This window comes from Lepeophtheirus salmonis, chromosome Z, assembly GCF_016086655.4.
Source record: "Lepeophtheirus salmonis chromosome Z, UVic_Lsal_1.4, whole genome shotgun sequence".
Taxonomy (NCBI): Eukaryota; Metazoa; Arthropoda; class Copepoda; order Siphonostomatoida; family Caligidae; genus Lepeophtheirus; species Lepeophtheirus salmonis.
In genome coordinates this window covers 13,084,523-13,108,581 of record NC_092584.1, presented here as the reverse complement: position 1 = coordinate 13,108,581, position 24,059 = coordinate 13,084,523, and the positions used below count along the sequence as shown (strand labels likewise).

At 31.5% G+C, this 24,059-nt stretch overlaps 3 protein-coding genes across 3 annotated transcripts; 2 read left to right on the top strand and 1 right to left on the bottom strand.

The window, feature by feature from the left end:
• Positions 1-2,168: 2,168 nt before the first annotated feature.
• LOC121130364 (endocuticle structural glycoprotein SgAbd-8-like) lies at positions 2,169-2,823 on the top strand. The gene is made up of 2 exons (XM_040726115.2): positions 2,169-2,180; positions 2,245-2,823. Exons 1-2 carry the CDS (start codon positions 2,169-2,171, stop codon positions 2,821-2,823), a joined length of 591 nt encoding a protein of 196 aa, XP_040582049.1.
• Positions 2,824-8,391: 5,568 nt separating this feature from the next.
• Positions 8,392-9,093, top strand: LOC121130325 (endocuticle structural glycoprotein SgAbd-8-like). Its single transcript, XM_040726082.2, has 2 exons — positions 8,392-8,451; positions 8,515-9,093. Exons 1-2 carry the CDS (start codon positions 8,440-8,442, stop codon positions 9,091-9,093), a joined length of 591 nt encoding a protein of 196 aa, XP_040582016.1. The 5' UTR covers positions 8,392-8,439.
• Positions 9,094-18,994: 9,901 nt separating this feature from the next.
• LOC121130284 (endocuticle structural glycoprotein SgAbd-8-like) lies at positions 18,995-19,702 on the bottom strand. Its single transcript, XM_040726044.2, has 2 exons — positions 19,643-19,702; positions 18,995-19,578 (listed from the first exon to the last, which is right to left on the bottom strand). The coding sequence occupies exons 1-2, from the start codon at positions 19,652-19,654 to the stop codon at positions 19,000-19,002; spliced, it is 591 nt and encodes a 196-aa protein (XP_040581978.1). The 5' UTR covers positions 19,655-19,702; the 3' UTR covers positions 18,995-18,999.
• Positions 19,703-24,059: the final 4,357 nt, after the last annotated feature.

Sequence of the window (24,059 nt, the reverse complement as noted above, 5' to 3'; positions counted from 1 at the left end):
TTAAGAAGAGAGAATGCAAGAAGCCCACACTGAAACTTGGCATGGATGGTGGCCAGGTTTTTTTTCAAAGTATGCTTAAATATTCAAGAGCAAGATTCAGCTTAAACCAGCCCCTCCACAAGATTCTGGGGTGAAGAAAATGTTTGTGCATGCAATAGTGAAGTACGGTCCTGAAAATTTCTTTAATGTCAGAACCATCCTGGATCAGTTGAACATAAGTGCCACCCATGTTTTGGCATGGGATTTCAAATGATAAAATATTCTGCTTGGATTGCAGAATCATGTAGCTACCTACCCTTGTTGCTTGTGTGAGGACAAGAAACCTTTGACAGATGAGAAAGTCCCCTTGAGAACTCTTGGCAACATCAAAGCCAACTATAATGATTTTAAAGGGACTTCAAAAGCTCTATACATGAACCCCTAATTGGACAAACCAATTATGTAGTCATTTTGGATTTATCTCCCCACCAGAACTACATCTATTTTTGGGTAATAGATGGGATTTTTGATAGCCTCAGTGATTCACTTACTGGCAACAAGGCATTTAAATGGGCTTTCGAAAATGGAATAGTTCGGGAAGGCTATCACAGAGGCCAATTAAACGGCCCCAATGATGTACTTTTGCTCTCCAAGGTGGAAACTCTTGAGCAAATTGTACCCAAAGATTTATTTGGACATATTGATGCCCTTCGGTGGTTCAACAAATAAAGGCAGAGGTGTTTTGGCAAGACTCTTGATTCAAATTATGTCAAACTGATTGAAAACTACAAGAGGGCTTATTACAAACTTCAAGTCTTCAACAATCAATTTTGCTCCAAATTTCTCCTTTTTTTCATTGGCTGTAATTGGAATCTTGCTTCCTCACATATTCATTAATGTATTCATAAACCTGATTGCATCCTATACATCGATTTCCCTCCATAAATGTTAATAGAAGTACATTTCTATTAACCTTGGAGTGTTTTTTCTATTGTTTTTCTCCCTAATGAAGGAAGGTTTTTGCATGTTCATTTTCTCTCCAAAAATATCATCAAAGCTGTTGTGTAATCTAACTAGAATCAAAATTTTCTCTGCTTATTTCATACCAGTCTAGAAAAATGATCAATTTTCATACATACAAAAATGCAAAATAAACAATTTTTCCCGAATAGGTCAAAATGGGTAATTGAGTGATGGCACACAAATCCTAAGTCTACTTATGACTGACAAAGATGAGACGAATCTAAAAAAAGCTGACAAAGTCAAGGTCTCCAATGGAATAAGCCTCATATTAAGGTCTTATTAGAGCTGAGGGCTCACATTTTGAATAAAAGTTGTGCACAACACTGTTTTCAGATGATTTTATTAAATAAATATCCTTACCAAACCTCTGGTGTAAATTTAACCCTAGAAAAGTTGAAAAAAGAAAAGAAAAGATGTACCCCTAGATAAGATCAACCTCGTACTTATGTGTTTAGGGATTTGGTCAAAGAATCCTAGACTGATCTGAGACCGTAGCGATTTTTAGTTGACCAAATACATTTGGTTCTTTAAATAAGTTTAGTCAATATCCATGCTTAAGAAAAATTAATGAATCGTTGATGACTTCAGGCTGGTTTCAAAATTGTGAACATGGACGTACAATAACGTTACATGAAGTTAAATGTGTTGCATAAGTCAAATTTTTACAACTTATCAATTAGGAAGCGTAATAAATAGATTGAGTCTCAAAAAGTCAGTCCACAATTTGGAGATTGTTAAATTACGGTCTACGATCTGAGATCCCAGTTTGGTCGAAATATGGATCCAAAATCATTCTAAAAAATCAATTGAGACCGAACCAAAAAAAAGGGTCTTTGACCGAGTCTCAGCAATAATACTTGTATAAATTATACCTAATGGTATTTTCTATCTTTATAAATTATTGAATATTATATCCTTTGGGTAGGATGAATAAAAAACATTCATCAAGGATGTTCATCCGTCTTAAATATAAATGATACAATTAAATAACATGCAACAAACATAAAGGTAGGTATATAGAAAACACCCTCAAATTAGCGTACTATGAAAGGAACTTGAAGGATAAAACAAATGAAATATATAAACCCTTCTTCTCCTCAATAGAAGCATCATTCGACATTCAACCCCCAAAGTAAAAGTAAATCCACTAGAACAAAAACCAAAAAATGAACTCAAAAGTAATTGAATTCAATATAAAAATGATATTTTCCAAAAGTATTTTACACCTCTTTTTACTTTCAGGTATCCTGTTTGATTGTTCTCGGATGTACTTTTGCATCCCTTATAGCGGATGATGATGTCAAAAAGAGGGATATCCCTCTAACCTCATACGGGATTGGATCTTCCAGCAATTCCTACTCAAGTAACAATGCTGGATCCAACTCCTTTCAAAGCAATCGGCCCTATATTAAGATCTTGAGCAGTAATTACAACGCACCAGGTACTCTGGATGGCTCAAGTAACTTTGACCATGCTTTTGAGTCCGAGAATGGGATTCGTCAACAGGCAGTAGGGAAAACAAAGGTCGTTGGAGAGACTGAAGTTGTTGTGATGAAGGGCTCTTATGAGTATGTGGGCCCTAATGGGCAAACCTATGTTGTTGAGTGGTATGCTGATGAGACTGGCTATCATCCCTCGGGTCCTCATCTTCCCAAGGATGTTCCCATTCCCTATCCTGAGATTGCTAATGCTGTATCTGCTCAAATCTCATTTGCTGCTGCTAATCCCAATGACTACGACGATGGCTTTTACACTGGTGACAGTATCAACAATATAGTATATGATAATCGACCCATTTCTAACTATGGTTATGACAAATAAGAATCATTTTTATAAAAAGATTTGCATTGCTTTATAATTTTATTAAATAATAATTATTGTTGTTTCGTGTTTAAATTACCAAACTTTTCTTCAAATATAATTTGTATGCATTTTTATGTAAGCTGTTAATGTTTGTACCCATGTTTTTATTGATGTTTTGACTCTGAATCTATTTAACTTTATTTAAGTATTAAAATTAAATGTAATATTTAATAAAAAATATATAGCCTAAAAATTGGAAAAAATGACATCATTGGAAATCTAGCATATAATTTAAATAAGAATAGTTAGTTAATAAGTTCAATCCTCCAAAAATTAAATTATGACTACAACAGCTTGTGAAGAAAACTGTCTTTCTTTATTTTGCCAAATACACGAAAAAAACAGGCGAGCTAAAAAATTTCAAGTTGTTTATTCCTATATATCAATGATCATTTTTTCTATCACGCCTGGCAGACTTGATGTAAGAAAGATAAATTTAATTTATCCTTGTCACTACGTCAAGTTTTCGATAGCGGTTGATATATGTTGTATTCTCTTATTTTCTAAGATTTATATTTAATACAAAATAATTTTTTTTTTTTAAATCAAAACAGTTTTTTGGTCCCAAGATTTCTTGGAAAAATTAGAGTCCAAAAATTATTCTTTTCACATATTCCTTGTAAATACATATAACTATCATGCTTACCAACCTAAAACTTGTTTCTTACACCTTTCGATTTATGAAAAGACTATCGAGTGAAAAGTTTGAAGAAATGTTAAATATATTGAAACATCTGTTTTCTTCTAATTTAATTAACTTCACAACTAAAAAAAACTTAACTTTTGTTAATTTTTTTTTTTTGATTTCATATCTAATTATGATATTACTATAGGGACAAATTCCGAATATGTAATTAGTTTCTTCTTATGTATCCATCTGATTTTATCGCATTTTAGATGTGAATTGCTTTAATATTTATATGTTTTATATAGGATTTAGTCAAATTTTTAGTTTGGAAAAATTCCAAAAATGCACATGAAAACTAACTGAATCTCTGCAAATTATTTTGTTCATTCCTAGAGTTGTATGATATAATTTTCCGAGATACCAAAAAAAAACAAAAAAAAACTACAAAATCAATTTGTTATCCTGTCAATTTGAAGAATGTTTAAGAGAAGATCAGATTGGCTGTTTTGCCATTTTATGATATAAGCTGAAAGAGGCTAGCGAGGGGTTCATTAAAATCTGAAGACTTTGAATTTTAAACTTCAACAAGATATAATTTATGAATTAACGATAGAATTTCAACAAAATTAATACAATAAATAGATGTGTGTCTTAATCATCAATTTAGCTGTCCTTAGCGGCAAAAAATTCCTATATGGTTTCAAAGAACTCAAAAAAATCCTTCAAAAGTGCCTTGCAACGGAAGAGATGGGTTCCTTTCGTTGTTGGTCTTAAAAGTTGACTCCCCACCCTCGTAAGGCTCTTTCAACGTACTTTTTATAGCTCTTTGGACATTCTGGTGTGAAACACTGTGATTTCTTGCAAGTGCCCTAATATACTTCAGGAGATTGACATGGGCTGTTTGCTTTAACTCCTCTAGGCACAATTTGGCTGTTTTGACAGAACCCTTCTTCCTTTCCAACGTTTCGGACGGCGTAAACGGTATTTTGGAGACACCCAGTGTCAAAGAGTGCGTGAATGGAAATTCGTCGATCACGTTCATGTTTCCTCAACTTTTACGTAAGATATAGAACTCAAATTTGTTCCGTTTTCTAGCTATTTGTTTATCCTTTAATATTTCGAAATATGAATTATTTTAAATCCCTTCACCTTAATTCATTATTGAATGAGTAAGTTTTTTGATTATAATACATATACCACCTGGTATGAAAGGAATGGAATAAACACAAAGGCTACTTTTATTTAGCAAGGAAATACGGAAAATGTCTCCATTGTCGATTTTCAATTATATTCTGAGCCTAAAACGTACTTATACTCATAACCCTCATACCTCAACCTCATCAGTGTTACTCTCCGTCATTTATGAGCACACACACACACGTGCTAATGGTAATAGCTTTGGAGAAGAAATCGTTGCCATATCACTTTTCGGTTCTTTTTCTTTGTATACCAGTTGGTCATACTTTCTACACAGAAGGATTTATATTTAAATTTGAAATTTTCGGATCCTATATATAGTGTAAAAAGATCAAAAAGTCCGTTTTTTAAAGGTTTTGTTCAAGCCAAAATAATAAGGGGAGTACCGGTGCATCTGGATCAGAATCAGCAATAATTCACCTCTTTTAAAGTATGGAATTGGTTATGTAATTGGCTCAGTAATGCCGGTTCAACCAATACCTATAGATAATTAAGTTTATGGATTACATGACTTATTTGAACACATTTTTGGAGGCAAAATTACGCTTACAAATCAAAAAAATAAAATAGGTCCTTTTTTGTCTCTTTAGAACTTGAAATACAAGGTATGTCAATCACTTACATTGGGCCCACCCTCCTTTTGAATTGTTGTACCATACTGACTGATAGTCAAATTAAATGGAAACATTGCTTTTGTAACGTCATATCTGATGTGAAAAAACTATATAATACTAATATAAATATTGTATTTTAAACGTATTCATAGTAATTAGATACTATTGAAGGTCTTTACTTAACAAACCTAAATGTCTTAGCAGTATTTTAATATTTTTATTCAAAAAATCCCTTCATATCTTTTGCAGAATGAATTTGGTCTTTAATATCGGAAAATAAATTTGTATCTAAAAAATTAAACATTTTTAGATTTGTATCTAAAAAGTGGTTAAGTTTGTTTAAAAACTATAAAACACTTAAGTCTTAATTGTTAAGATCAATCACTTAATAATTATACGTTGAACTTAACTGTTGAATTTAATAGTATATCGGCTGTGACGTCTCGCTCCATTGACAAATGAAAAGAAGGAAAACGCGGCGATGAGGACACAAATCAGTCCAAAATATATAATTGATTGATATATCAAGTTACATTGTGTTTGTACAGGAAATTTACTTTGAAGTTACAATTTTAGAAAGAACCACTTTTTTAGTGCCCTATAAATTTAAATAGTAACATGGGTTGTTCACAAAGTTCCCCAAGGATAGAAGTTAGGCTTGTGCGGCTTACTCTGAAACCACTAAGTAACTTTTTCAAAATACTTTTTTTTTATTTTTGTTTTTTGAGTAATATTGTTTATTACAGAACTAAAGCCAAGTACATATTTTCTGAGTCAAGTTCGATTCATCAGTATCCGTCTCGGATCCATTAAAAAAGACACGACTACGGACTCGAGCTCTAGTTTATACATATTTATATTCATAGGGCATAAAACTCAGTTAAGAACTGGAGTCGGTTTAAGACCATATGATCTCATGTGGGCCGAACCAATTAAATAATAGAAAATAGGCTTTAATTAGTGTCTTAAGTAATTATTTTCTAGAAGTGAGGCACTTGTAATTAGATCAAAGACCATGGGGTGTACTCCCTAATATGAGCCAACCAGAAATTCTCTTGAGCACGGAGTGTAATTTACTTTTTTTATATTTAAATTTATTAACAACTCATCATGATTGATAAATCTATGTTATTTTTTTTTATCCATAATTAATAAAAAGTTAAATAAATAATTTCGTCATTTGTGTATAAAGTCGAATTGTCCATAAGGAAGGCAATCGAGCAGGAATCGTCTCAAAAAAACATCCTTAAAGACAAAGAATTGTTCATAATCCTTTCTAGACTATTTTGTTCATAAAGTTATGAAAAAGTAGATGGATAATAATGAATATAATTCAGAAGTTGTTAGTGAAAGAGAAGGGAAAGAGTGTGTGACTACATATTTATACAAGTAGTAGAAGGCTTAACCTATATACCTAGAAGCGAGAAGTTATTTTGATGGAAGCTTGGCATATAAGACAAACATCTTTTTTAATCTAAAGCTCGATCTGAAGAATTAAGCTACCATAAAAGGAGAATGTATAGAATAAATAAAAATTAAAGATTTTAATTATATATATTTTTAAAAATATGTAGAAATACAATGACGAAATAATCGAATGTATATTCTAAATATAAAATCAATAAAATCATTGATAACTTTTTATGGAAAATAAAGTCAAAATTGAGACTCACAAACTAATAACATTACTGGCTGTGGATGTTCAGATAGTTTTACAAATGAATCAAGGACTTAATATGAAAGATGCGCACTGTTCCTTGAGCAACGAATATCTAGTTTAGGTTTAATTTAGGACTCATCGACTCAAAGATCCTCCTCCACGTGTAGATGCGATCTGTATTTATTTTTGATATAAGTTAAGAGGGAAAAGGTTTTCTCATATAAATAATTTAAGCAAAAGGTTATAAGTAAATCTAAAGCTGATTTGGTAATCCGTGAATACTCATTCGTCACAGAAATCCATAATTCGTCAAGTGTTTTAGAATCAAATTTTTTTTATAGTGTTTGATCATATGGAAGTTTGATATGTGCATCTTCTTTGTGAGAAGACAGATCATTAGCTTCCTAAGTAACAAGGGCGTATCCAGTTATGCTTTAATGAAGCACTATCTTCTGGAATATACTTTTTAAAATGATTCATAGGAGACTTATACAAAAATAAAAGTTCATCATTGTTTAAGCTTTATTGCTACTCAAAGTAGTTTGAATTATATTCTTCTTTTTTGGAAATCATGTTGCGACCCCTCCGTTGTGTCCCACGACCCCCACTTGGGAAATACTGCTCTACTACATCCCTCTTTGTTAACAGCTGAAATTTATATCACCTCTTTTTATTTCTTTGTATACATTTTCAACAATGAAATCAAATCAATATTGATAGTAAACAAATTCAAACTACATTAGATTACTCTAGTACTACGGCTGCTTTTCAAAATGAAATAAACAAATTTAACACCTTAAAATATTCAAGACTTACTTTAGGGTCGCATCCCATCTATTGAGAAACGTTTCTCTAATACACTCCTAAGTGTAGTAATATTATTATATAGCTGTAAAACATTTATATATACATATATATGCATATAGCAAACAGGATTTGGGACTCTTCCGATAATCGAGTGGCCATTTTTTATCTAAAAATACCAAATTGAACAATAAATTAGTTTGTGGGGCCCTAAAAATATAAAAAATTACCCATTAAAATATCAGGATAATGTTATATTAATGCATTCATATCAATTAATTTTAATAGTGTTTATTTGGGACTGTAAAGGTGAAAAAAAGGGGAAAAAAAGCATATGAGTAAGGAGTGAGTCACAAAGCTGTTGAGTTTTGTTTACCTACATAATTTGAAAAGAAGATATATACGCAGTTAATTTTGACCTCCACAGATTTTATCATGAATAAAAAACATTCAACTAGGATATTGATCCGTCTTAATTATAAATGGATACAATTAAATTACATGCAACTAACATCTACGATATGGAAAACACCCTCAAATTAGCGTTCTACGAAAGAAACTTGAAGGATAAAACAAATGAAATATATAAACCCTTCTTCTCCTCAATAGAAGCACCATTCAACATTCAACCCCCAAAGTAGAAGTAAATCCACTAGAACAAAAACCAAAAAATGAACTCAAAAGTAATTGAATTCAATATAAAAATGATATTTTCCAAAGTATTTTACACCTTTTTTTACTTTTAGGTATCCTGTTTGATTGTTCTCGGATGTACTTTTGCATCCCTTATAGCAGATGATGATGTCAAAAAGAGGGATATCCCTCTAACCTCATACGGGATTGGATCTTCCAGCAATTCCTACTCAACCAACAATGCTGGATCCAACTCCTTTCAAAGCAATCGACCCTATATTAAGATCTTGAGCAGTAATTACAACGCACCAGGTACTCTGGATGGCTCAAGTAACTTTGACCATGCTTTTGAGTCCGAGAATGGGATTCGTCAACAGGCAGTAGGGAAAACAAAGGTCGTTGGAGAGACTGAAGTTGTTGTGATGAAGGGATCTTATGAGTATGTGGGCCCTAATGGACAAACCTATGTTGTTGAGTGGTATGCTGATGAGACTGGCTATCATCCCTCGGGTCCTCATCTTCCCAAGGATGTTCCCATTCCTTATCCTGAGATTGCTAATGCTGTATCTGCTCAAATCTCATTTGCTGCTGCTAATCCCAATGACTACGACGATGGTTCTTACACTGGTAACAATATCAACAATATAGTTTATGACAATCGACCCATTTCTAACTATGGTTATGACAAATAAGAATCTTGTTTATTTAAATATTCGTTTTGGTTATTAATTTTATTGAATATTAATTATTGTTGTTTAGTATTTAATTAATTAAACTTTTTCTACAAATTTAAGTTATATACATTTTCATGTCAGGTAATTATGTTTTTTCCTATCCCTTATTAATATTTTGACGCTTAATCAGTTAAAATTTGTATGAGAGATTTTTAAGTTATAAATAACGTAATAAGAATAGTCATAAATTGAAATGAGTTATCACATAATTTCGGGCCTTTAACTGTTTTGATGGAAATGATAACACCTGCACGATTAATTAGTCTATTTTTTTTAAATTTTGAAGGCTAAAAATGCTTTCTTTTTAGGAGTTGATAAACATCAAAGATGTTTGATTGTTTGAAAATATGATTTAGGATTTTTTTTTTGGTTAGAAACTTTTTTTTTTTTCAAATTAACTGAATGACTGCTCCTACTTAAATAGAGAGGTTTTTTTCACCTGAAAAAAAAACAAAAACAAAACTGCAATTTTCAACAAATTCATTTTTTAACAAAATAATTTTTTTGATTTTGAATAAATTTATGACCGGTTATTGAAGATTATAAAATAGCAGTACATAACTTTACTTATTTTAATTTGATGCACTTGAGTTAAAAGGCTATTAGAAAAAAAGCTGTAAAATTTTATTAACCAAAAAATTGGGAAATATCAAAGAATGAGTAGCATATTCGGAAATGCAGTAGTACTCCATCCTGAACAGCTGTTTTGGTTTTCCCATAAGAACAATTAGGATTATATGTATTATTTTATGCGGCACGGACTCTTTAAATCCATCCTTCTGGCGTTAGACACTCATTATTCAACAAACATACAAAGTCTTGTTAATTCATTTTTAGCTTACACCATATTCTTCGGAGTTATTAAGTGCCGACAATCAGATAAAAAGACACACAAATTTTGCTGTAATAATATAAACAGAGCTGCCGAGTCGGTACATAAAATACCCTACTCGGATTCCATTATTTGTATGTCACCGACTCCGACTACACCTCATAATTTTTAATAATATATTTTATATCCAATGTAAGTAGTATTGAGTTAATTGAGTGAGGAAGCCCTAAATATAGATTTAATTTATAGCTACAGATAGTTATTAGTTACACCGAATGTTCCATTAAAATCTGAACACTTTGAATTATAAAATTCAGCACGATATAATACATTAATTAACAATTGGCTTGTCAAAAAGGTGTTGGTTTAAGACGATGTGTGAGAGCTAGCATTGTCACGGTGAACAATGATTCGTCTTCTCTTCTTTTTTTTTCCAATTTCTCCGAAGACTTCAGGTAAAAAATTTGTGATGTACCAGTCAGAATTGACCGTCCTACGATGCTCAAGCGGAACAGTCGCCACGTGACCAGTTTTGTGGAAGAAACAGGCGACCATTTGCTTCGAAGTGCTTCTTCCACATAACAACTTATGTTGAATTTGGCTCGTCTTCGAAGACCCAGACGGTCGATCGTTGTTTTGTTTAGGACTCATACGCCTAAATCCATGATTCGTCACCTGTACTCTTAATCAATGTACTCTTGTCGTGATAATTTACGTCGAAAGTTGTAAAAATTGATCGCACGAAAATATTCACGACTTAATTCCATTTTTTTCAACAATTATTTTTGTCAAGTCACTGTAAACAACACAAATGATGGTCGTACGTCAAAACATTTTGAGTACGATTATGTTGCAAAGATGTCAAACTTACCATAGCATGTGTCAAATTACACATGACAACCCTTAGTGTAGCTTAGGCCAGAAATATATATAGTAGCCTACTTATAAAATCAATTAAAATTGAAAATCTGTTAAAATCGGATGGATAGTGAAGAAAATAATTTCATATTCGTAATTGCACCTCAAAGAATACCATAATTAAAGATATTAAATAAAAGTAAAGATAATATTTCGCATTTCTCTAAACTTTTCACTAAATAAACTTCACTTCTTAACCCTCTTATATACATCAAAATGAGTAAGAAACATGACTTAAGTTGTCATACATAATAATTTAATCTATTTACCTAAATATGTAAGGATAATATTTTTTTTGACTCTATCTGTTTCCATGAAACCTTATGACAAAGTATATAAAAAATGTGATGTATTAAGTATACTTTTGTAGGTGGCAAACAAAAGAAGAAATTTTCTTTTCCTAAGATGTAGTCGTTATTATATCATTCCTGAGGGTTGAACTTCTATTCCTATTGCCTATAATTATATTATAAACCTGATTGATGATGTTGGTTGATGAAATCACCAAGGATTAAATGTTGGATAAGTGAAAGGAGTAGCCTTGTTGTGTATGAGGGCAAGGAAGAAAAGGAACATCATTCTCCAGATACGGAATTTGGATAGGAGTAGGGATCGAGGGTTCAGGCGAAGGATGGTCGCAGACCGTGTTATTAATACTCTCCTCTTCAAAATCTGATGAATAAAACGATGTCTCAGATAAGACTGGATACTTAGTAAAAGGGTGAGCTGAATGGACCTGGATAACCATTGAGTTCAGTTTGTTGAATTTTTCATCCCACAATGTACATTTGATATCTTTTGTAGCCATAATTATTCGAAAAACACTAAATAACACGAAAAAATGCTGGAGAGTACTTGCAAGCGGTTACACCAGAAAGGGATAATAGCAAAGGTGACGATAAAACAAAGAAAATATAGGTTGTGTTAGTAGAAGGGCACTAGTTTTAGACGGTTTTATCAAAATTTGCTATTCCAATGGAGTGCAGGCAGTTAGTTACCCGACAAGCGAATGATTTTGAATACAAAGTACTTAACTACCCAATTAATGAAATTATACTGATAAACATAGATAATGTAAAAAATTATCACATAGATCATGTCTGATTTATAGCGGTAATGATTCGCGAGATCAGAAGTCCCTATCACCGACCTTGTTATGAAACGTATTTGCAGAATGAAAGAGTCTTCCATGAAAGGAGATGAGATCCAAAGAGGCGAGTTAATGAAGTTGAAGAGAGGATCAGAATACGTATTGCCAATTGACTATTGGATATCCAAATGAAAAAAATATGAATTTCTAGGAATAAGAAAGATGACCATTCGTCCGGATCCATATATCCGAATGCTTTGTACAAATCTGAAATCACTATGAATCAAATATCTTTCAACCCATATCTCCCTTCCCTTCTCTCCATCTACTAAGTAATAATACTAGAAATTCATAGTTAAACGTGTCCAAAGGTTTTGCAAATCAAAAGTTAGTTGGAAGTACTCCTTGTATAGTCCCAGACTATGTCTGTGACCGTGTGCGGACTTTTGGCCGAAAACATTCTTGCCAAGTGACGTTTCGCCAAAGGGCAATTTGCCGAATGGGGATTTTTCTGAAAAAACATTTCGTTTTAGGACCATTACCCAAAAAATGTTTCGCGGTCATAAGCTCTTCAAAAAGTTGATAATAAAGGTTTTTTCTTACCCCTTCTATGACCTCCTCTTGGAGGTCTTCCATATCCTTCAAGAGGACCCATCATCTCTTTGCATGAGTCAGTAACGTATTAGGAGCAGGGTTAGGGCTTGATGGTACATTAGCCGAAGCTGTATCTAGGGGCCTCTTCCTGAATCTCGAACCCCTTTTCATAGCGTTATTCAACCCACAATCATTTTTATCTTGATCAAGAATCATCTTAATAGATGTGGAGCTAAAATTTGCTCGTTAAAAATCAAACCCTTCACCTCCTTTTTTTAATACGTTGGTTCCCTCAGAGTGGAAACCATTATTATACGCCTTCCATCCTTGAAGACAGTTTCCATTCTACGGAGGCATTGAACTGCGTAGAAGACATGCCCTCAAGCCTCGGGAAGTGTTCCATTAATGTCACACCAAAGTTCTACCATTGATGGACTTTGTGCAACATGGCCTTAAAGGTCCCTGAACTTCGATTGCTCAGTTATATTGGGTAAAACCGTCGTTAAACTGTATATGCCATAGGCTTCTTCATAAGCCTCTATAAGGGGTATCGAAGAGAGCCTAAAGCTATTGTGGATATTTGCGAGAACCCCGAGCTGAGGCACAATGTCTAATGTCTTAAACTGCAGGTTAACAGTCGGATGGCCAACTCTGCGTCCATTGTGTCACTTACAGTATGAAATTCTTCTAACAACAAATATCTTAATTTTGTATCCGATAATTTGTCACTCTCTGAGAAGATCTTCTCTCGGAAGTATAGTAGAGTCTCCCATGTCAATGATAAGTTAGCTTCCTTCTCCCCAACTGATGCAAAAAAGGAGCTTCCCCAAAGGGCTCCTTCCCTGCACTAGACGTGCCTTCACCCAAACTCGCCTTATCTTCCTCTCTAACTGAAAGCCCAGCAAGAGAATCAGACTGAGTTGGTTCCGCCACCTTCTTATAGTGGCTTGGCACGTGAGTCTTGAATAACTCTATTGAGACAAGAAGTGACTCACAAATGCAGCAAGCATAAAAACAGGCAGATTTGTCTTGCATGATGACCTCACACAATTTTTCCCTCATTGTTTTTCTACTTTATTGTTTCAACTAAAAATATTGTTCTTCACTGTAAAGACCATGATCACACTCGTAAAGGATAGAAACAGAAAATACTTATAACTTCGAAATGTATAGCTAAGCTTTTAATAAAATACGACATTAATACATTAGACTTAGTTAATGTCTACTATTAATTTATATTAATATAGATAATATACGACACAGAGGGGGAGGCTGTTGGGCTAACAACAACATTCTATAACCCTGAGGCCGCCCTGCAATTGCATATTTTAATTCAATTTAAAATGATATTATGAATGATGATAAATAGGTATTGTTCATAAGCTATATATGTAACACTGGGAGGACTATATACATGGAGACTGCACGTCTTTTCAGATAATACATAGGTTGACATAAACTATCAACTTTAGTATGTCTACGTGGCGTTTGATTGGATAAAATACTATACGTAGATATGCTAAAGATGATTGTTTTTGTCAACCTGTGTATTTTCTGAAAAGAAGTGCTCTCTCCATGTATACAGTGCTCCCTGTGCTGGTTGTAGGGCTATTACCCCGACCAACTACACCCTGTCCTTAAATCCCAACCTATTACCTCCTTTTACCCACTAGCATTTCACCCTTAAAAAAGGGTGATTTAAAAACAGCATTTAATTATGTTAAAAATATCAAAGAATTGACTAAAAATGAGGTTTTAGATATTTTGAATGGAGAAGTTATAGGAAAAAATGTATGCCATTAATGGCTTGTAGATTCAAAACTTGAAAACTTTAATGCCAAAGTGGAAGATTTTAATTTAGATAGAATGTGTTTTAATATTTCATAATGGTCTCAAACCGAAAATTACGACACTGCAGAAGAAAGTGCATTTGCTTTAGTTGGAGATTTCAAGTTTTTTTGATTAACTTAATCTTACAATATTTTTATTATTATAATTTGTACATAAACAAATACATTGTTGCATTGCACCATTATTTACAATTGCTAAATAAAAAAATAATTGTTAATGTCCCATTAATATTCTTTAAAATTGTCAAGGAACATTGTCTAATATTTAGTGTTGATGAATACTGAAATAATTCTACTTATATAAAGTTTTTGTTACATCATAAGCATGTAGTGTAATCCGTAGTTTATTTATTGAATATTGATTCCAGATCTAAACTCCTACCGATAGAGTGAATTTTAAGTATAATGACAAGGGATTTAGGACTCCCGACTCACTAACTTTTAAAATATGTTAAACGAAATTCATATTTTTCATTAAAACTCCACTAAAGTTATAAGATCCCCATAATTTATTAACATATTTATCACGTAAGAGTTCCCATGAACTATTTATCCATATATGCAGATAATAGGAGAGTTGATGTGTTTTGCGTGTTTGCTGATAAAGATATCTAGAAAAGAGGACCCTATTAAATTCATGCTCCAGGATTGTCTTCTACCTTTTTTCCAATGACAGAAGATACTCATAAGTAATAATGTAATCGGAAGCGAGGATGGAGTTTCTAGAATTACATAAATAATACTGCCATATAAATAGATTGTAGTTCTTTGTTTGTTATGCAGATGTAGGATGATAACTCTCTTTGGTTCTTACTGTTCATTTCATTCCAGTATTACTCCTCTTTATTAAATATATCCTCAGTTATTATAGAAGTATACAACGACTCAACGCAAGATATAGAGGGGCGGATGTGTATTTGGACCAATGGATGATGAAGTAACAGATTTGGACGTCAAAGAATATATCCATAATGACTAGTACTTTGAATAAATGAGATGACATTCATCGAGTAAGTTGCAAGAACCTTTTCTAAAGAGATGAGATCCCTGAACATGATGGATATCCGTATTCCAATGTCATAAGCACATATGAGTTCAATTGATTTGGGAGCTTAATTACATTTATTCCTTCTAACCTTGTAATCTTGTTTTAAGTTCATATACATAGAGTATGTTTCTTTCTCTAGGAATGACCTGGGAACGAACGTACACACATTGAGTTCGAGAGAAGAATTTATCTCGAGGACAACAAAAAAACTTTTATATTTCTATATTATAGACCTATTAACATTGACATGTCTTAGTTTTATTGTTTCACGAAGCCTTTTCTTCGAAAAGAAACAGAAAAAAGGCCCGAAATTATCTGGTAGCTAGCCAAATAAGTCAATCATACCAACTGCTTTATATCCCTTATGTACTCCCAGACTATTACCGTCAAATATTATTTCTTCGCCATTTTTAAAAGATATTTTGTAATATTTAAATCTACATTGTATTTTATCGAATATAACATTACTAAACAATACAATAATAATCTCTCAAAAGCGTAGCTATTAATTTGTATTACTATTTAATAGCCAAAATTTATTCATATATATATATAATAAAATGACCTTTTATGAATAACTTCCATCAATTATTGATTAAGAATTCCATAGTTCTGAGGAATTGACCAACTATAACAGATTTTCTGGCTTTTCCTCTGGTTTCTTTAGTATTGAATGGTTGGGGAGTACAATGCAGGTAACACTGTGACCCTGACTAAGTGTTCTAAACATTCAAAGGGGCGTCTGATGGGGATAGAGGACCGGAGTCCCCTCCCCACACCCAAAAAAATATATATAATTATTTTTTTTAAGAGAATTAGTATTTGATAATGAGCTGTGAAGAAATCACACAAAATTTCGAATAATAGTTTAATCCTATGGAAGAATTAGCTAAGTCCTACCAGCCAATTTAAGCATTTCAACCCGAGTTTCTCTATGGATTTGCTTACTGAATAAAAGATAAAATTACGACATACTACTGTGTCAAACTCCTTACTTTTTAATCTTATTTCCTTTGATTCAATAGTAGCCTGAATATTTATTTTTAAGAAATCCTTTCTGCTCCGATCCCAACTTTGTGATTAAAAATCTGTGGAGGGGGAAAGGTTGCTACGTGATGATCAGAGATACTCCACTCTCATTTATTTATTATAAAAGTTATAATACATTAGGACGGATCAAGCGAGAGGAGGGAATCGACAGCTGACAACAAAATACATAGGGTATTTTTGTGTTAGCGAGACAACGCTTTGCTTAAGTTTTTTCCTATAAAGTTGCTGATATGATATGCTCTGGAACAATATAAAGGGAGACTTGTATCTTATTTATAGAATATATATTATTATGTTAATCTTACGTATATATTTTTCATAAATAAAGAAATGAATTTATACTAGAAACTTCATAATATTAAATCAAAGTAAAGTAATAAGCATGAATGGGAAAATAAAAACATAATATAATTTGTATGATGCACTGATCCAATTTTTCCAAATACATATATTTATTTTCAGTTTTTCTAATTCTAATTTTACTATGCTAGAATCTCAAGCTAATCTATTTTTTTATATATCCGGATACATAGCCTCTTCCATCATTAAATTTTTAAAAATTAAAGTTTGCGAATTCACGACCTTTTTCAATTCTGAGAAATCAATAACTCATGGTGTTGAATTTTCTGGCGAAGATCGAGATCTCATCGAAACATTACAAGATAGTGTTAATAGGGGTACTCTTAAAAGGGTTTCAGATTTATTATATTTAACTACCTTACATGCTAGTCAGGTTTACAATATGATATTCTCAGCTACCAAAACTCGACAAATTTTATGGACCTCGACAAATCCAAGACGATGCTTTACAAAACTATTTCTCAATTTATTAGAAACGGAAGATTCCTATCTTCCAATTGGGTTGAAATGTAAAAAAACAACGTCATGTTAAGTTTTCAATGTTTTATGTGATAAAAAAGTAATATTTAATGACTATGTAATATTGGAAAATCTAATGATCATACCCATGTCTTTAAGCGAAGAAATTAGTGCCAGACAAACTAGCTACGAAGCATCCAAAGCTACTACCTCTGTTGTTGTGACCATTTAAGCAGTTGTTTTTTCTATTTAATGAGTCGTCTATCATAATTCTTGATATTTTTTTTAGCTAAAATAGAATCATATTTTATGCTTATATTGTAAAAAAAAATGAATACTTACTGTTAGATGCCACAAAACTCAAAGTTTTATTTTGAACTTAGTAAATATTTTATACTTTTTACTGGTAACTTTGATCTTAATTTGGTGTCAATGACTCTAAACAAGCTGAAAATTCTCTCAACTTCACAATTTACAATGGAGGTATTTCCATAAATTTTAAGGGTATATTACATGCAATAAGCTTCTTTGTGAGATCAGAGTTAAGGTCTGACTTGATGTATTCATCATTAACTTAATTTGTTAGATGAATATCCATGCTTTTGATATGATAATGAGTGGCACTAAATTCTAGACGGGGAACTTAAGGCAAATTTGTATCGACAAATCCGACAAGCCATCTGTTTCTCGTCCGGTAAGTATTTTCAAATTCCTGGGCCTCCATTTCCAGAAATCCAGACAGAAGGAGACGTTATTTTAGGCATTTTATTCAGTTCTCTATCTACTATCAGTATCTAATATTAAATTTATATTGAATAATAAAGGCAAAAACAAAAAAGTTATGAAAAGTAATGTTGTCGAAAAAAATAACCTTCGACAACAGGCTTATTTTTGCAAATATTACAAAAAATTTGTAATAAAATGTTTCAGAAATTGAAAATATTATATTGTACAGTTAGGGTATAAATTTTATCTCCAAAAGGTATCATTTTGTAACATTTTCAAAATTAAAAATTGTTTTTTGATGGAAAAATGAGAAAAAAAGAGACAATAAAAATTAAAAATATTGAAAAACATTCAAAAAATGAAAAATCTTTGAGTTAAACGTCAATTTTTTTAGTCCAATTTATATGCAAAAAAATATTTAGACAAATTTATACAAACTTTATTCAAATTTATCAATGAAGCAATACTCCAAAATAGAAGATTTTTGAATATGATCTTACAGTTATATTTTTTTTTTGTTAAGCCTAAATCGTTTTTTCTAATTTCAGAGATGTTATGATGGAGAAAATTTTTTTTTAAATATAAACATCAGTCGTATAAATCATTCAACTGAACTGAACTTCATTCCAAAGATATTTCAAAACTCATAATTAAAAAAAGAAAACTCAAAATTATATGCTAGATTTTTTATAAAGTAATTGTTTCCAGTTTTTTGACAATTTTATAATAAATATAAAATATAACTTTAAAACTTAAAAATATTTAATTCAAAGTTAAACAAATTAAGGCTCAAAACATTAATAAAAGCCTAGGTAAAAACATAAAAGTGCATACAAATTATATTTGAAGAAAAGTTTGGTAATTTAAACACGAAACAACAATAATTATTATTTAATAAAATTATAAAGCAATGCAAATCTTTTTATAAAAAAGATTCTTATTTGTCATAACCATAGTTAGAAATGGGTCGATTATCATATACTATATTGTTGATATTGTTACCAGTGTAAGAACCATCGTCGTAGTCATTGGGATTAGCTGCAGCAAATGAGATTTGAGCAGATACAGCATTAGCAATCTCAGGATAGGGAATGGGAACATCCTTGGGAAGATGAGGACCCGAGGGATGATAGCCAGTCTCATCAGCATACCACTCAACAACATAGGTTTGTCCATTAGGGCCCACATACTCATAAGATCCCTTCATCACAACGACTTCAGTCTCTCCAACGACCTTTGTTTTCCCTACTGCCTGTTGACGAATCCCATTCTCGGACTCAAAAGCATGGTCAAAGTTACTTGAGCCATCCAGAGTACCTGGTGCGTTGTAATTACTGCTCAAGATCTTAATATAGGGCCGATTGCTTTGAAAGGAGTTGGATCCAGCATTGTTGCTTGAGTAGGAATTGCTGGAAGATCCAATCCCGTATGAGGTTAGAGGGATATCCCTCTTTTTGACATCATCATCTGCTATAAGGGATGCAAAAGTACATCCGAGAACAATCAAACAGGATACCTGAAAGTAAAAAGAGGTGTAAAATACTTTTGGAAAATATCATTTTTATATTGAATTCAATTACTTTTGAGTTCATTTTTTGGTTTTTGTTCTAGTGGATTTACTTCTACTTTGGGGGTTGAATGTTGAATGATGCTTCTATTGAGGAGAAGAAGGGTTTATATATTTCATTTGTTTTATCCTTCAAGTTTTTTTGTAGTACGTAATGTAGTAATTTGAGGGTGTTTTTCATATCGTAGATGTTTGTTGCATGTAGTTTAATTGTATCCATTTATAATTAAGACGGATCAACATCCTTGTTGAATGTTTTTTATCCGTTAGAAAATCTGTGGAAGTCAAAATCAACATTGTATAAATCTTCATTTTGAGATATCCATAGATACAACACTTGGTAATCTATAGCTTGAGGCCCTTAATGTGATTGTATCCTTACTCAAATGCTTATTTTTTTATGGTCGTGCATAAAGCCTATTAAAAGTAATTGATAGAAATCTACTTGAATAAATTTAGCGTAATTTTTGTAACCGGAAGTAATTATATTTTTGAGGTTCCCACAAAGAAAATTCATTTATTAATTTGGTAGTTTCAGATAAAAGTTGTACCCTACACAAACATCAGATTCGCCCTGATTTCCTACACATATGGAATGCATATATCTAAAAGGTCGTTTGCGGGGTCCCAGAAACCATATAACCAGGTTTTAGAGTGGTGATAAAAGGCATTATTATAATATTTTATTATCCCACTATAGTGAATGTTTCAAGCTGTTCAATTATTACAAGATTTCTACAGATCCTTCGATAAAATATGATTTATTTAATCCAATAATACTGTATTTCAATTATTTATGACCTTTTTAGGTTATAGAGATTTGTATATTATTTTGTATATAGTTTTTTAAATTTTTTTGACAAAAATATAATTTATTTTATGTATCCAAAACTATATACATATTCAGGGTGGTACATATACAAATCATTGGATTTGTAAAGTCGTACAGGCTTATAACGAACGAACGAGATGTGGTAGAACCATTTTTTTTAACTATATGGGTAATAAACTTCTTCAGGCCTCCACAGGCGAATTTTACTTGGGACAGGCCTCTTGTAAGACCCTCTCCCAGACATAGAAATCGCATGGGGTCAGGTCTGGGATGTTTGCAGCCAAAAATGAGGACATTTTGTGGCCAAGACATCCTGCACTTTTTTGCCCAATCCATCAGTTTTCCTATTTCCACGTCTAATAGAAAATTAACTTTTGTTATCCAAACCTTCAAAACTCCTTTGCTCTTTCCATTCTTTCCAACCTCCGGGATTCTGTAATAAGCTAATGCTTCTTTCTAATGCACGAAGTTTAACCCATGTCCTTTTTTAAATCTTGAATAGCCTCTTGTGACAATTCTGTTATTGTGATAAATTTGCATTAAAAGATTTGTTTTCACAAAACATATTAGGACACTTCCGTACTTTGAAGCTCTTTTTTGGTTAAAATACTATAGTTCAAATTCCTCATCCACTAAACTTACTATTTTTTTTTTTTTGAGGAAGGAAAACCTTAACCTTTATTTTTATTTTATCAGCCATTTTTTAATCAATTTTCTGCACAATAAACTTATTTAAGCAAACCTGTATTCCTTTTATATAACTTAACCTTGTATGGTTTAAAATAAAATCTTAAGTACATTTTTTGCAGTACGACATTTTTGATTGTAGACCATTTAATTGTTAGGAACAAAAATAAACTATGTTATAATTCCACCAAATTGAGTACCATACTTAAGCTTCCATAATGAACAGGGATATTAGACACCACAAAATTAAAAAAAAAAATCTTTATTATTTTTTTTTATTTATTATGAATTTTATCGCCAATACTTTTCCGTCTGCTCCTGAATTATTCAATCTGATTAAACACAATTCATGATTTAAATTTATAATTCCTTGTTTAGAGTTTCTTACATTCTTCTTTTTTCAATGACAAAGATAGTTCTAATTTCATAAATTTTTATACATGTAATATGTAGCTGATTAGTAGAAATTGAATAGCCAAAATTAGCATAAAGTAATAAGTATTTCATATAAATTTTTATATTGTATAAAAATGTAATATTTTTATTACAAGAATAACAAATTATAATCCCATATGATTATAAATCACAAGGCCATAATCACTTAGCTGAGGATCTACAAAAGACATATCTGTACACACAAAAGAAAGGAAGAAATTTGGCGAACGATTTGAAATCCCATGTTAACCGAATCATCTTTTATTCGGGAGAGAAAAATCGACTGTGAACAGATCTCACAGAATCCAGAACGATAGATGGTTAGTCAGAGAGAGAGCTAATGTTTCGCACGTCTTTAAAACCAAGTATCCAGCGAGTATCATTACCCTTGGGGTCATTGAGAGGAACAGCTTTGTCATTGCCCCATCTTCTTTGAGGCAAAGGAAAGGGTGGGTGCGGAAAGGTACTATGAACTCTTGTCTGACCAAATGATACCTTGAATGAAAGAATCGAATTTCTGTTTCAACAAGAATCGGCTCCCTCTTACAAGGGTCGCAAGACCCAAAATTTGTTGAAAGAAAGGAAGGTTTTATTTTGACACCGTCACAAATGGCTCTCTAACTCTCCATATATAAATCCCATGGATTACTTCTTCTAGGGGGAGTTAGAGTCTTTGCCAATTCACACAACAACATTGATTCCTTCAAGGTCTTTATCATCAAACATTGGGGGAAAAGTGTTTCCTGCAGACGTGGTCAAGGTCTGCAAATCCTTTAGGCCTTGTACCGAGGGAATGATTGGTGAAAATAGCTAGCACGTTCAATAATTTTTTTCCATTGTATTATTAGAATTTTGTAAATAAAATTTTCAAACATCTATTTGCTTTCCTTAATGATAATGATGCAGTTAAAGGTAGTCGGGTTTACGACCCTGCTGTTACACATGAGTTAAAATCTCCTCCGCACCTTTCTTTCTCTTTCTCGATCTGTTTAAGCTGCTGTGTCACACCCCCTCCTTACGTCACAACAATGAGAATAGTCAAAATAATGCCAAAAATTAGAATTAAGAAATTAATTTATCGTCAAATCTATAGCCAATTTGCAAACTAAATAGGAATTAAATGACTTAAAGATAAAGGAAAGATTCTAATTATATATCTACATTTTTTAAAATGAATCAAATAAATTTTAGAAGTAAAAGTTCTTTATGCTGTTTTTTTTAATATAAAGTGAAGAAAGATAGACTTTTTTTGTAATATCATACAACTTCTTCACTTTGATTAGATTGTATTTTTAGATTCATTATTCGACTCGATTAATTCCTTTCTTTGATGAGACGTATGAAAACGTTTTTCCTCAGCTTGACTCCATGACAACTTCTTTCTCCCTACTTTTAATTTCATTTCGTTCGCTATATCATATAATAAATTATCTTCATTTAATCAACACAAGAGATGAATCAGGTATATAATTATGTTAATAATTTCGATTCATTAATATGATCTAACTGTCTTTATATATATACCAACAAGTACTTATAGTAATTTTAATATCAACGATAAGGTGTTACAATATTATAAATATAATGGTAATTCTATGTTTCTTGTTTATTAGATTTAGTACTTCAGGGACATCCGCAGGATTATACTTTTGTTATGGGGTTTGAACTCTTGGATTTTTTTGTAAAAAAAAAAAAAAAGTAAAATTATTTTTGGATAATAATTTTAAAAATTAAATTTTAGCAAAAAAATTTCAATAATTAAATTTTAGAAAAAAGTTTCGATAATTTAATTTCAAATTTTAATTTTATGGAAAAAAATTTCAGTAATTTAATTTCAAATTTTAATTTTATGGAAAAGAAGTTTCCATTATTACATTTTCTTCCAAAAAATTTCGAGAAATTTACAGTTATTTTCAAATAATTCAATTTTTTGTATAATCATTTTAATAATAAAACTTCTGAGAAACAAATTTTAATTTTATGGAACTTTTTTTCAAAAATCTACGGATATTCACTAAAAATAAAAAAATTTGAAAAAAAAGTTTCTGATATTAAATTATTTTCCGAAAGATTTCGAAAATCTGCAACTATTCACAAAAAATTAAATTGTTTGTAAAAAAATAAGTAAAAAATCCACACCTAACCACAAAAAAAAAAATTTTTTTGAAAAAATTTCAAATTTTAATAATTTAAAAAAAAAATCACAGTTATCCACACAAAAATAAACTTTTTAGAAAAAAATTTCAAAAATTAAATTTTTAATTTTAATTTCTTGAGGAAAAAATTTCAAAAAAACATTTGGAAATTGACTTAAATTATCTTTGAATTTTCCTCAACTGGGATGTTTTTCATCATTTTATAAGCTATTATTTCTTTTTTGTATAAACGAATGAATAAATAAATGATTTCTTAAGTAAAAAGATGCTTAGGGTTTAAATCGTCCCTCCCTATCTAAATCCACTAATTTATACATATA